Source organism: Apodemus sylvaticus, chromosome 9 (assembly GCF_947179515.1).
Source record: "Apodemus sylvaticus chromosome 9, mApoSyl1.1, whole genome shotgun sequence".
In the NCBI taxonomy this organism is placed as follows: Eukaryota; Metazoa; Chordata; class Mammalia; order Rodentia; family Muridae; genus Apodemus; species Apodemus sylvaticus.
The window spans coordinates 22,473,041-22,487,762 of record NC_067480.1 but is presented as its reverse complement, the minus strand read 5'-3'; the positions used below and the strand labels follow the sequence as shown (position 1 = coordinate 22,487,762).

The 14,722-nt window shown below is 47.9% G+C and overlaps 1 protein-coding gene across 5 annotated transcripts in view; it reads left to right on the top strand.

Moving 5' to 3' along the window:
- Positions 1–14,722, top strand: part of Traf3ip1 (TRAF3 interacting protein 1) — a 38,929-nt gene that overhangs the window by 3,650 nt on the left and 20,557 nt on the right. For 3 of the 5 annotated variants that reach the window (XM_052192724.1, XM_052192723.1, XM_052192721.1), the window contains exons 3-7: positions 1,332–1,493; positions 2,627–2,764; positions 2,860–3,318; positions 7,874–7,942; positions 10,426–10,501. In XM_052192724.1, the coding sequence (XP_052048684.1) occupies positions 1,332–1,493; positions 2,627–2,764; positions 2,860–3,318; positions 7,874–7,942; positions 10,426–10,501 (904 nt within the window). Of the gene's footprint in view, positions 1–1,331; positions 1,494–2,626; positions 2,765–2,859; positions 3,319–7,873; positions 7,943–10,425; positions 10,502–14,284; positions 14,381–14,722 lie in introns of all 5 variants that reach the window. The other 2 variants (XM_052192720.1, XM_052192722.1) reach the window with 2 other exon arrangements.

Here is a 14,722-nt window from a genome sequence, read left to right as displayed (position 1 = left end):
CTGTGTGCTGTGCTAGACTTATTTACTGAACGGCAGAATGGGGGCTGAAGAGATAGCTGGTGAAGTGCTTGCCATGCAAACATGCAGACCTGAGTTAGAGGCCCCAGCACCCATGTGAGAAGCTGACTGGGACAGTGTGTACTGGTAATCCCAGAGCTGGAGAGTACTTGTTAACCAGATAGCCTAGGAAGTAGGTGCACTTTAGGACCTAGAGACCTTGTCTCAAAACACCAAATAGATGGTGTCCCGAGGAATGATTGATACCTAAAGTGGATCACTGGCCTTCACATAAACACACATATACATGTGTGCATGTGCAACAATCCCCACCTTTACAGCCACATGTATATGCACGCACATATATCTGTACACATATACATACAGAAATGTAAAAACAGCAATATTCCAGCCAGGCGTGGGCATGCATAGCTGTAAGCCCAACATGCAGCGGACTAAGCCCAGGGTTATCCTGCAAGACCAGGGCCAGCAGGGACTGCACAGGGAGTGCTTGGCCAGTCAAGGCTGCAAGACCCCAGTCAGAAAGCCACCGTAAATCAGGATCAGTGTCCAGGATGGGGGTGCACTAGCTCTCCAGAGACGGACGCATGAGAGTCTTGAGTTTGAAGCCAGCCTAGGCCACACAGACCATGTCTCAGAAACAAAAAGCCCCAAACGGATTGTTTTATAGGTTAATGCCATCCCATTAGTGGCATCGAAAGCTTGAATGAGTAATTTTTTTGGTAAGAAAATGGAAGTTCAGAAAGGTTGCGAAAAGTCAGAAATTCTGAATTTGTCATACATCTAAAAGTAGTTTTTCATATAAAAAGGCACCATTCTGGGCTTGTTGAATATACTGAGCCCATTGAATATATTGAATATTTTGGGCCTATTGAATATATTGTATATACAAACTCAAAGTATTTAAAATCATAATTTTATTTTAAAACATTTTTATTTTTTTTAAACTCTCACACATTTATGCAGTGTATTTGATCACATCCACCCACCAGTGCTTCCCTCCAACTTCTCTGGTGTTTCCTACACCATCTCCTACCCATGTTCTTGGCTTCCTTCTTAAAAAGAAAAGAAAACAAAACAAAACTATGTGTGCATGTCCATGTGTATGCTAATGTGTGAGTGCAGTGTCTGAGGAGTTCAACGTATGACATTATGTCCCCTGACCTAGAGTTATAGGTGCCTATGAGCCTGGTGTGGTGCTGAAACTTGGGTCCTCTGTGACAGCACCGTGCACTTTTAATTACCATAAGAGCCATTTATCCAACCCCAAAGTATTTATTTTAATGTTTATCTTCTATGTGGAAATATTTCAGGATAAAGATGCAAAAATTAGCTTCTTACAGAAGGCCATAGATGTGGTCATGATGGTGTCAGGAGAACCCTTGGCAGCAAAACCAGCTAGAATCGTGGCCGGGCACGAACCTGAAAGAACCAATGAGCTGCTTCAGTTGATTGGCAAGTGCTGCCTCAACAAGGTAGGTGGAGGCTGGCCCTGTGAAGTCCTTCCTGGTCGGCAGAGAGTCCTGGGCTGGCAGAGCAGGTGTGGAAGGCTCTCTCAGTTCACGTTTGTGAAGCTGGTGAGGCAGGGGTGTGAGTGGGTGGGACTGCTGTGGAGAGCTGCTCCGCCCCCTGGGGAGTGGCGAGGGATGCCGGAGCCAGAAGCTGCTTTTGAGGGGGCTTGAGGTGGTTTTCTGTTGTGTAAATCCAGATAACAGTTATCTCAGTCAATGTAAGTTTTGTAGTTATTATATGTATTGTAAACTAATAAATTTATTAGTGATGTGTGGCCATCACTGTGGTCCACTCTTCATTTGCAAAATTCACTTTTTGTACCCATCCCGTCCCCCTCCTCCCGCCCTAGTAACGACCTTCCCCTTTCCGCTGCTGCTGTATGGCTGTCCATGTAGGAGGCAGTATGGCACTAGCATGGATCCTCAGAGTTCACCACAGTGTATCAAGGGCCAGCTTTCTCCCTGCTTGGGCAGCGATACTCTGCTGTGTGTATAGACCACATTGTTTATCTATGTTGCCACTCAGCGCAGAGTGCCACTGTCCCTTTAGACCAGCTTCTAATTCTGTTGGTGTAAGCCCAGGAGTGCTGTGGCTGGGTCATGCTGATCAGTTGTGTGTGACATTGGGAGGAGCACCATGCTGTTTTCTGGAGCATAGCACACTCTGACATTGGGGAGCACCACGCTGTTTCCCGGAGCACAGCATACTCTGCATCCCCAGCAGTTCACAGGTTCCACCGCTCTCTCATCATAGTCACAATTTTAACATTTCTTTTGTGATAGCTGTACTAATTGATGTACGCTCATTACATCCTGGAATTCTGTTTGGTGACATTTGCAGTGCAGTGTGGGTCACTAGAGCCACATGCATGTCCACACTGACATTTGGATAGAAGGGTAGCAGGATCATAGCTTGGGTATCATTAGTAATGGCTCTCAAGCGTTGTGCTTTGTCACTAACATTTTTGCTTAATAGTTTATCTCCCAATGTGCCTCCTGATAGGAAGAACTCTGTTCTCTGAGCTGCCCTTGAGTGCCCTGTTCGCAGTGCTTGTCCTTGTTAACATCATTTCTCCTTCCCTGGCATGGCCAACCAGCTCTCCAGTGACGAGGCAGTGAAGAGAGTCTTAGCTGGGGAGAAGGGGGACTCGAGAGGGCGGGCCCAGCGGCCGTCGAAAGCACAAGAGCCCGACAACAAGGTTGTGAAGGAGGAAGAGTCCAGAATACACAGAGAGGTGAGCTGTAGGATGCACGCCTTTGACCCAGCGAGTCTGTGTAACTAAGGCCAGACATTAAAAGTGACGGCCATGACCGTGTGCTTTTTCTTCAGGATAAACGAAGCTCTGAGGTCAAGGAGAGAAGCGCAAGTGCCGAGCACAGACAGAAGGAGGAGCTGAAGGAGGACAGCAAGCCTCGGGAGAAGGACAGGGACAAGGAGAAGGCCAAGGAGGCCGACAGAGACCGGCACAGAGACCCTGACAGGGACAGAAACAGAGACGGAGAGCGAGAGAAGGCCAGAGCCCGGGCCAAGCAGGACAGGGACAGAAGCAACAAAGATCGGGACAGAGAGGCAGAGAGGGACAGGGAGAGGGACAGGAGGAGCGAGGGTGGGAAAGAAAAAGAGAGGGTGAAGGACCGAGACAGAGACCGAGACAGAGACAGAGACCGCGACCGCGACCGAGACCGCGAGAAGGGAAAAGACCGGGAACGGCGGAAGTCGAAGAATGGGGAGCACAGCCGGGATCCTGACCGGGAGAGAAGCAGAGATGCAGACAAGCTGGAGAAAAAGGCACGGTCACGGCTCAGACTCCCTTTTTTTCTTTTAGATTTATTTCATTACTTTTATGTTTGTGTGTGTGCTTGAATGAATGTATGTGCACCATGTATGTGCGGGAGGCTCTGGAGGCCAGAGGAGGCATTGCATCCCCTGGTGCTGCAGTTCAAGGAGGTCCTGAGCTACTGTGTGTGCTGGGAACTGAACACAGGCCCTCTGCAGCAGCAGCCAGTGCTCCTAAGCCTGGCCGTCCCTCCAGCCCCGAGGCTCGTTCATGGACAGTGTGCTGTGCTCTGTAAACTGGCAGCTGCCTGCCTTTGCTTTTTAAAATACTTTTTATTTTTTATTTTTTTTCTATTTGTTTGTATGTGTGAAAGTATGTCATGTATGCTAGAGGCACATGGGTGACTATGCATGCTAGTCACCCATGAGCTGTGTATGTGTGAATGGATGTCACACATGAGCTGTGTATGTGTGAATGGATGTCATGTATGCTAGAGGCACACGGGTGACTGAGCTGCCTGGTGTGGATCTGAGGACTGAACTCTGCTTTACAAGAGTTAGCAGGGACTCCAACCACAGCACCATCTCTCCAGCTCCTGAACCTGTTGTCTTACTTAGGGTTGCTGTTGCTGAGATAAAACGCCATGACCAAAATGCAAATTGAGGACGAGAGAGTTTATTTGGCTTACATTTCCGGATCACAGTCGTCCATCATTGGGGGAAGTTAGGACGGGAACTCAAGCAGGGCAGGAACCTGGAGGCAGGAGCTGATGCAGAGGCCATGGTGGGTGCTGCTTACAGGCTCGCTTCCCATGGCTTGCTCAGCCCTCTTTCTTATACAACCCTGGTGCCCAGGGATGGCACCACTCACAAAGTTCTGGGCCCTCGCCATTGATCACTAATTGAGAAAATGCCTTATAGCTGGGTCTTGTGGAGGTGTGTTCTCAACTGAGGCTCCTTCCTCTCTGATGACTTTAACTTGTGTCAAGTTGACACACAAAACCATCCAGGACATCTGTCATCCTTAAATAAGCTTTGGAAAACTTGGAATTGTGAATTGTGGCTGTGTTTGATTTCTTGAAGTAATAATCTAAGGAGAGAGCAGTTTCTTGCCAGGTGTCTCTTTGAAGAAATGTATGTAAACTGTACTTGTTGTTCTCTGTGGGTGCGTGAAGTGTGTGCAGGTGTGTGTGCAGGTGTGTGTGTGTGTGTGCTTGTGCATGTCACAGTATGGAGGCTAGGGGACGACTTTGTGGGGTTGGCTCTCTTTTAACCTGTCGACTGCGTTCTGAAGATCAAACTCACATTGCTGGGTTTGCATGAAAAATGCTTTTCATCTTGTTGGCCCAGTTCTTAAAAACTTTAAGTGTTTTTGTCACTTATTAATAGTGGCTCCACCATTTAACTCAGTATTCTTCAGTAAGTTTTCAAACATATTTAAAATATCCTCAAGCACACACTCTGATTGGTACTTATGCTCATGATTGAATTCCTGGACTAATAGAGAACTGGCACATAGGAGATATGTGGTAGACGTTAGGTGAAGACATAGGAGGCATGCAGTGGACGTTAGGTGAAGACATAGGAGGCATGCAGTGGACGTTAGGTGAAGACATAGGTATGCAGTGGACGTTAGGTGAAGACATAGGAGGCATGCAGTGGACGTTAGGTGAAGACATAGGAGGCATGCGGTGGACGTTAGGTGAAGACGTAGGAGGTATGCAGTGGACGTTAGGTGAAGACATAGGTATGCAGTGGACGTTAGGTGAAGACATAGGAGGCATGCGGTGGACGTTAGGTGAAGACGTAGGAGGTATGCAGTGGACGTTAGGTGAAGACATAGGTATGCAGTGGACGTTAGGTGAAGACATAGGAGGCATGCGGTGGACGTTAGGTGAAGACGTAGGAGGTATGCAGTGGATGTTAGGTGAAGACATAGGTATGCAGTAGACGTTAGGTGAAGACATAGGAGGTATGCAGTGGATGTTAGGTGAAGACGTAGGAGGTATGCAGTGGACATTAGGTGAAGACATAGGAGGTATGCAGTGGACGTTAGGTGAAGCAGACATCAAGCATCCAGGCAGTGGATGGTGCTGTTCCATGTCTCGGGTCTTTGAATGGTGTTGATCAATTGGTAGTGGCTATGAAGTGTCTAGAGTACTGGAAGGTGAGTCCAGCGAGGAGGCCGGCCAGGAACTGCTGTCACATCTGTCCTTAGAGAGAGGAGGCTGGCCAGACATCTTTGGTTCTCAAAGTTGACAGTTCCCTGCCAGGCCTCTAGAGAAAGTAGCTAGGAGCAGGAGCTTTCGCTGAGGCCTTGCTCTGACTTACTAGATGATTCAAAGGCCCTTCACCTGCTGTCATGTGTGCATTGTGTCATATTCCATATACACAGCTGGCATCAGCTGTGTATATGGGCTTCTTAGGGCACAGACATGACTGAGCTTATTAAGGATTAGAGCTCCTTTCAAAGGTCTTCACTCATTCTAAGTGTCAGAAGACTTTCACCTTCCTATAATTCCTGCAATGGCATTTCAGGTAAAATTAAGGTTGGCCAGGGATTCCTCTGGCTTCCCACTGCTTCCTGAGTCTGGTGACTTTGGGACCAGCCCTGTGGATGGGTGGCACACCAGCCACTTTTCCCATTGCTGTGAAAAATACCTAACAAGAAACCGTTTTCAGGATGGTTTCCTCTGGCTTGAGTTCCAGGGTGTACTCAGCTATGGTAAAGAGGGCGTGACAGCAGGCTCTAGAGATGTGGTTGAGAAGCAGCTCACCTCCTTTTGTTCTCTTTCTGGGACCCCAGCTCATGAACCAGTGCTCGCGACAGTTAGTATGTCTTCCCAGTTCATGTAAATCTGGATAATCCTTCATTGCATGTCCAGAGGTTCCTTTCCCAGGTGACTCTAGAGCCCAGTGGAGATCAGCCATCCTAGGTCCAGACTCCCTTTCCAGATAACCTGGTGGCCCAGTATGCACATAGCCTCCTAGAGGGCCTGAGAGCTGCCTGCTCTGCAGCTGCTGGCCAGAGGGCAGTCGAGATCTGGGCTGGTTCTAAACCCGACTGTGGCAGTCTCTTGCTCTGGGTTGCATCTTGGTGTGGATGTTAGTGAGAGGGGTGGGCTCTGTAGGATCAGCCATGAGGGTATCCTGTCCCTGCCTGTCTGTCCCTGCCTGTCTGTGACTGTCAGCATGTTCCCATCTTGAGGGATGGTGTAGTGAGATTGCTGTGGTTTCATTGGTAGTTATGTTTAGCATTCTGCCGGGCACTTGGGTGTTTGCTATTTAAGTCACATTTTAACCTCCCTCACACATCCCCGAGTAATGTACTCAGTGTTGTAATGTACCTGTGTCATAGTAACCTGCGTTCCTTCATGACTTTTGGAAATCATCTATATCTTATCATTGCCTCTTTTTAGTGACCTAAGAAAATAGTTTTCATTGAGCTGTGTTTTTAGAGGCACTAGTGTATTCTGGTGTATTTTAACTGTGAGGCAGTCCCTCATAGGGATAACCTTCCTCAGGCCTGACTCTAGATCAAGCCTCTCCACATCATGCTCACTGGAGCTGCAGCTGCTGTGAGTGGCTCACAGAGGAAGGCGGTTCCAGTGAGGACTGTTGGGTAAGAACCAAGAACATGATGGTTTTGTTTCAAAGGATAGGCTCCACAGACATGGGAAGTTCAGTTTGCTGAGGGCTCGGTGTAGTTCTGTCTGTCTGGATCTTCTAGTGAGCTCTGCGGGGCTGGGAAACCAACACTGAAGTTTACTGTGGCCAGAAGTTCCTGCAGGTGTGAGCTACTTCAAGACTCCTCACAAAGGACCCCCCTCCCCGCCCCCCCCCCCCCCCCAGTGTTTGCTAAGTCACTCCAACTCTTGCCAGTTCCCAGCCCTGCCCTCTTACTGTCTGTCTAGGACGAGCAGAGAGGGCCTCAAGCTGCCCTGTGGGCAGACAGGTGCAGGTGTGCATGCAGTGAGCAGGGCCCCGGGGTAGCTTAGAGCCTCGCGGCTGGCTCAGCCTTTGCTGGGCTGGCCACCTCCTCATTGCCCCTCTGTGAGGCTGGCCTGAACTCAGCAATCATGTTGGCCCGTTTCCATACCTTCACCTTGGACTTAGTGATGGCACTCTGTCTCCTTCTGTCCCGATCTTTCAGAGACCAGATTTAAGGAATAAGATGGTATTTACAGTACTCCTCTGGTTCCTGACAATGTTTTCACTTTTGCTATGAGGAATCCTTCCATTCCGAAGTTGCTCCATTACCAGGAGACACTCAGAAGTCAGGACTGGGCTTACAGTCACACCACCTTTCTCTTCTGATCTTGGGTGACCTGGCCCTACCTACTGGAGAGTGTTTCTAGATCTCCTGTAACTTTCTTGGAATACTCTTGGGACTTGTAGGCAGAATAACATGGCTATCAGACCTAGAGTGGCAGTGTACTCCTGTCTGAGAGATTATCTTGTTTGTCCCTTGATGATATGTACAGTATCTTAGTGGTTTTATTTCATTGTTAATATTACAGATTTTTAGCAGTTCTAAAGTGTAAAAAGGATTCTTCTTCTTTTATAGTCCTCAAGCTCAGGGGAGACATCTAAGAAGTCAGATGGATCTTTCAAAGATGTCAAAGCAGAGATGGAGGTACAGTTTAAAAAAACGGTTGGTCTGTCTGTCTCTCTGTCTGTCTGTCAGTCTCTGTTTGCTTTTCTGTTCTGTGATAAAACACTGACCAAACCAACTTAAGGGAGCTGAAGGTTCATTTGGCTTGTACTTCCATATCACAATCTGTCAAGGAAGTCTAGAGGCAGGAACCGGAACCAGACTATAAAGGAACACTGACTCTTGCCCTATTCTCAGGCTCTCAGTCAGCTGGGTTTCTATAGACTCCGCCTTCCTGCCAGAGGTGGCACTGCCCACATCAACCAGCAATCCAGAAAGTGCCCCACAGACATGCTTACAGACCACCTGATGGAGGTGATTTCTTTCTTTTCTTTTTGGAAACAGGATTTCTCTATGTAGCCCTGGCTGTCCAGGAACTTGCTCTGTAGACCAGGATAATCTCAAACTCAGAGACCAGCCCATCTCTGCTTCCTGAGTGCTGGGATTAAAGGTGTGCACCATCACATCTGCCTCTTGATGGAGGCAATTCTTTGTTTGATTTTTTTGGATTTGGTTTTTTTCGAGACAGGGTTTCTCTGTGTAGCCCTGGCTGTCCTGGGACTCACCCTGTAGACCAGGCTGGCCTCGAACTCAGAAATCCGTCTGCCTCCGCCTCCCAGAGTGCTGGGATTGCAGGCGTGCACCACCACCGCCTGGTGATGGAGGCAATTCTTAAATCAAGGGTTCCTTTTCTCTTGTTTCTCTAGTTTGTGGCAAGTTGGCAATAAAAGCCAGTATAGTGTGTGTATATGTGTGTGTGTGTGTGTGATGTATGTGTGTGTGCATGTGTGTGTACACCAATGCATGTGTGTGTGATATGTGTGTGAGTGTGAGATGTATGTGTGTGTATGTGTTGTGTGTGCATGTGTGTGTACATCAACGCATGTGTGTGCATGTGTGTGTACACCAATGCATGTGTGTATGTGTGTGTGATATATGTGTGTGTATGTGTATGATGTATGTGTGTGTGCACCAATACATGGGTGTATGTGTGTACAAATGCATGAGTGTATATGAATGCACATGTGTGTGTATGTTATGTATGTGTATGTAATATAAGTGTGTGTATGCGTGTATATGATGTGGGCGCGCGCGCGTGTGTGTGTGTGTGTGTGTGTGTGCATGTAAACATAGCCATTTGCCATGTTTGTGTGAAGATTGGAAGACATTCTTGGTGTCAGTCTTCCGCCTCCAGCTTAGTTGAGACAGGGTCTTTGTTGTTTTTCTGGTGTATACCCCAAGCTAACTGGCTCAAGTTTCCTGGAGTTCTCCTGTCTTCACCTCCCAGCTCTCTGTAGGAGTAGTGGAGTAATAGATACCTGTGCTGGGCTTCCAGCTCTTATGTGGATCTGGAGTTCCAAACTCAGGTCCTTAGGTTTACATGGTTTTTTAGTTACTTTCTGTTACTATGGTAAAAATCCCCTGACAAAAGAAACATAAGGGAGAAAGGGTTTAGTTCGGCTCACAGGCCATCAGCATGGTAGACAGTCACAGGCGCTGAGGGAACGGATCATAGTTTTCAGGTGAGTGAAATGGCTCTGTGAAGAATGGGAGCTGGGGTGTCTTTCCGTGTCATTGATCTAAGTCAGATCCCACAGACATCCCTAGGAGCCCATTTCCCAGATGACTGCACATGTATAAAGTTGGCAAATTGAGATAGCTGAAGGATCACTTGCAGCCAGAGTCCTCTTCCACAGCCCTGGAGAACAGTTTCCGAGCTGTCCTTTTCAGCTTGTGTTGTAGCTGTGAGTTCTCTCTCCTCTGGTCTGCTGGGAGGAGAGCTGTGCTCTGATATGTCTGCTTTTTCACCTTCTAGACAGGTTTGATGGTTTTCTCTGGGCATTTCCAGGGTCATGCACAGCTTTGGGTGACAAGCATATAAGTGTTTGTTATCTGGGGAGAGGGTGGGGTGGCTTCTGGGGAGAGCCAGGTGGGTCTGGGACTCCGTAATATATCTCCTATAGCTGGTATGATCATGGCTTTTAATATCCTAGAAGTTCTGACTTAAAGAGTTCTGTACAAATCCATTGTACTGACATCTTGATCAGTGATGGTCTGCATCTAAGATGGTGGCCCTCTAGGGCTATGTTGCTAAGTAACACTGTGGCATCTCAGTCTGTGCAAATGCTAAACCCTGAGGTATTGAGCCAGCAAGGAAATTACCTACCACATAGCACAGTTCAACAAGTGTCTTGTCTTTGAGCCATGGGACGGTGTAGCAGCTGTGCTCTGAATAGTCCTATCACTGTATCTCCCGGGAGTGGCACAGACAGATCTCACTGCAGGTCAAGGAGGGGAGGTGTCCTCTACCTCCCACCTCAGGTGGGGGTGTGGACACACCCACTGGTACAGTCCCTCAATCCGAAGGCTGTATCCTGTTCACACTCTTCCTGTAGAGCATGGGAAGTAAGTTCTGTTCGAACTGATGTGCACTGTGCCAACTAGCTCTTTGCCTTCTCTTTAAGGTTGACATTTCTGTGGGAGCACCCAGGTCCTCGACGTTAAAAGCATCAAAACGGCGATCCAAGAATTCGCTGGAAGGTACTGCCAAGCTGCCTGTGCACGTGGCTGCGATGTAGGCTGCTCTTTCTGGGTTTGGCCAGAGTGTCGTAGATGGGAACCCTGGGGAGCACAGCCCTGCCACACCTGGGGAGGAGTCAGCTCTGCAGCTGGAGATGGTGGCTTTTGCCCATGCTCACAGAGGGGCGTGTGTGTATGTGTGCAGGCTCAGCGCAGGAGAACCTGTTAAAACCTAAAGGGCGGATTGAACTTCCTTTTCAGAATTACTGGTCAGTCTTCTTGATCTCATTGATTCTTCCGCTCTGGTAGAAAGAGTTTGACCCTGTTGCAGATCAGACACGGAGAGCCCAGAGGCAGATGCCATAGCATTGAAAGACAGAATCCTATTGAGGGCTGAGCGCTCAGGACAGGGAGAGCCTTGGGGAGCCTCTGGCAGTCGCTAGTGTTGGAGGCTTACTAACGTCACTGAAGTGCAAAGTGGCTTTGGCTGAGCATTTAGTAGTTCTAGAAAAATCCCCTTCTTCCTAACCTGTGACATCATAAGCGGCAGGAGTATGGCTCCTGGGGTGGTTATGTCAGCAATCGCTTCTCGCCCAGCTCGTGGTGCTGTGGTGACATTTTGTGCCTTTTTGGCCTCTTTCTTTGTGCGCTGTCTGTGGGAGACGCCCACAAGAACAGTTGCTGACAAGAGTTGAGGGTGATGTTAGGCCTCAGCCACAGGGCTCTGTGGCCCCTCACCTAGTCCCTTCCCAGTGCTTCCGATCCCCATGGGAGTGATTCCTGGTGAGACAGCGCTTCCCTCTGATGCACCGATGCACCTGTTCCAGCGCCTGACTCTGGAGTACGGTGCAGGGTTTGTCTTCCTGCAGCCCTTGTTAGGATGTCTGCAGTGTTTAAGTGTTCTCCTCTGGTTTCTTCTGTCTCCATGGGTGTGGTTTTTTACCTGCCTGAGGGCTTAATTCTAGCTCCTTGTTGGTTGGGTGTTATGTCCAGAGGTCTGAGGCTGGTTTCATCAGGCATTTTTATTATTTAATCTTTTAATTTTTATTATTTAATATTTTAGATTGGTTTATGGTGTAGCTGAGGCTCTGGATTGCTGAGGGTGGCATCCTGAGTAACTGCCTTTCCTGGGCCTCCAGGACCCCATGTTTGTGTTAACTCCTGCCTCCTCCACTGTTCTTTTAAAAGAAGTTTTATTTAAACTGTTTTTTTTGTTTGTTTGGTTTGGTTTTAGAGACAAGGTCTTACTATGTAGCCCTTGCTAGCCTTGAATTCAGAGATACCTCTGTCTCTGTCCTCTAAGTACATACATTCAAGGTGTACCTGGGGTGTTTTATTTGTTTTTTCTTCCCAATAATTTTTTAAAAACTCATTTTATTACTCACACTTGCTCTTTCTCATACAGTGAGCAGGATGCCTTGCCAGGTCTTTATGACTTGAGTCAACTCTGAGTCAACTCTGACTTGAGTCAACTCTGCCTTCTGTAATTTGGGAAGTTGGCCGCCTGTGTGTGTGTGTGTGTGTGTGTGTGTGTGAGATATGCTGGTGTTGTCTTTTAGTTGAGGTGATTGTTGATACCTTGTGCTGTTTTAATTTTATTTTCCTCCTCAACCTGCTTTTTCTTGGTTGCTTTGTTTGAGACAGGGTCTTCCTGTGTAGCCAGCTTCAAACACTCTTTGGAGTTCAGCAGGCCTCGCCAACCTCCTGAGAGCTGGGATCACATGCGTACACTATCACATCCTTGCTTTCTAATATTTGCTAGTTTGTAGATGCTTATGTGTGTCTGTGTGTGTGTGTGTGCGTGGTGTGTGTGTGTGTGTGTGTGTGTGTGTGCACACGTGAGTGCATGTGAGAGACACTGTCTTTCTTTCCCTCTTCCTCTCCCTTCTCTGTGATCCTTCTTTCAGTGATACCCCAAGAGAATTCACCGTCAGGGACTTAGAAGAATTAAGACTATAAGTTTCACCGAGCTCTTCCTAGTCTCACTAAGCAGCCACTGGCTCACTGGAGGCCCTTTTCTCACTCAGCAAGGTTGGCACCGCACTAGACATTCTGCCTTTCTTGAGTGGGTCATCATTTGAACAAATGTCCTGATTCTGAGGTGCCTAAGACACAGGGTGTGGGTGTTTGGTTCACATCACGAGTCTTGCGACCACTATAAAGAATAGGGATTCTGACACGTGTGTCTGGTATGAACAGAACCCTAGACCCTTCTGGACTCCCTATAACACTTAGAAGACTTACAAGAGAATATTATACGTATGAACTCAGAAGCAGTTCACTATATCAGAACTTACTGAATTCATCTTAGTCCACTTGCTTGGTAAGTGCAGCATTTGTAACTTTAACACTTATTTCCGTTGTGCAATTTCATGTCAGGAAGAAGGGACTCTAGAGCCAATGAAAATAACCCTTCCCCTGAAAAAGAACATAAGGCTTCCTACCGTAAAGCTAAGAAGGACCATAGCATGAAGCAGCTTGGTAAGATCTCATGAGCAGTAGTGAGGCTGGGGAGTGTCTGAATGGAACTGACTAGTCATTGTCTGGTCCTTTGCTTCTGGGTGATCTCTGACTGTGGAGGGTGGCCACTCAGGGCTTGCCCCTTCATGACCTCAGGCCGCAGCCCCAGAGCGTCTCCCAGGCTGCAGTAGATGGGGCAGGACTGTGGGCTTCTGTCAGGGCTACCCCAGTGAGTGCCAGGCCCTACTCTAAGTTAGCCATGGGCTGAGGTTGCCCTTTTGAACCTTCCTCTCATTCCTGGGCAGAATTCAAAGTATAAAGAGACTGCTGGCATGTAAGCCTGTGTTCATGTTTCCTTTTGAAGGAAAATAAACCCAGGAGAAGTAGGAATGAGAGACTCAGGCAACAAGGTCCTCACTGAGTCAGGCATCGGCTCAGCTGCCTGGGGAGAGAGAGGCCTGGAGTAGGCTTGCCTGTATGTATGGCAGAAGCCCCGGTGTAGACTAGAGTGAGGAAGGGACAGTGGTTGGAGAAGGGACCATATCAGCTGGCAGGGCCCTGAGGAACTGTCTTCTTGGCTATGTGGGCAGCAGGCATGAGCGGAAGGCCCTGGTGGCGTTTTCACAGAGTGGAGATGAGATTTGGCTCTGGAAGGGACATGGAGGATGGAAGACTTTGAGTGCTTGTAGCACTGAGAGATGATGATGACCGAAGATAGAGAAGAAACAGCAGCTCAGCCCAGAGCCACGATGGGAACAGGGAGAGTTAGGTAGATTTGCTCTTACAGACAGTGGACTGGATGCCACCAGGTAGGAAAGAACGGACTCAAAGGGAAGAAGAGCCTTCTGGGAGACTTGGGGTGGAGGTGCTGGTTGGAGGGTTAGGTGTCAGTGCCAAGAGCTCTGGGACAGTTGAGTTTGAGATACATGGAACAAGTGGAGGTGTGCCTGTCTGTATGCATGTCAGGGAGAATCTTGGAAACAGGAGGCGAGAGCACAGGTGAACACTCAGTCTGCAGTAATGGTCACAGTGTGGCCTTTAGTTAGTCATAAACCCAGGTGCCTGGAGGAGCAGAGAGCCTACCAAGGCTCAGATTGGAAGGTGGGGGACAAGAGGAAAGTTGGAGAGGGTGTCCTGAATGCCAAAGGAAGGGCATGTTGGGGAGGAGAGGGGATCTTGTCCGGCCTTCTGAGGGGTGTCCTGGGCAGCTGAGCGTTGAGTACTGAGAGGGCAGGCAGTTTGTTGGTGACCCTGGTAGTAGGCCTCGTAAACATCCTAACTAAAGCAGCCCAAATACAAAACTCCTCACAGCATTTTAATCTGCTGTTAACTGTTTTATGTCAGGAAGGAAAGAGGATAATATTTCAGCTAAGATTTTAGACTCCATAGTGTCGGGACTAAATGACGAACCAGATCAGGAAACGACCACTTCAGAAATAGGTAAGAGAAATGCATCCTTCAGTTTGATTCCTCACGGGTATGATACGGAACCGTCCGTGTCAGTCTCTAAGAGAGAAGCTGTTCTTCAGTCTAAATTCTTCACCATTTTGATACAGAATATTTACATGTCAGTATAGTCATGGGTTTTTTGTACTCTAAACACTTTTTAAATGTTTGTCATATTTTTTCCCTGTATACTGAGGATCAGATATGACTTCCTGTTCAGTTTGGTTTGCTAAGTTATGTGATAATTTTACTAAATCAATCTTTAAGGAATCCCTCCTCCCACCCCATTTCTTTCTTTTTCTTTTCTTTCTCTCTTTTTTTTTTTTTTTTTTTTTT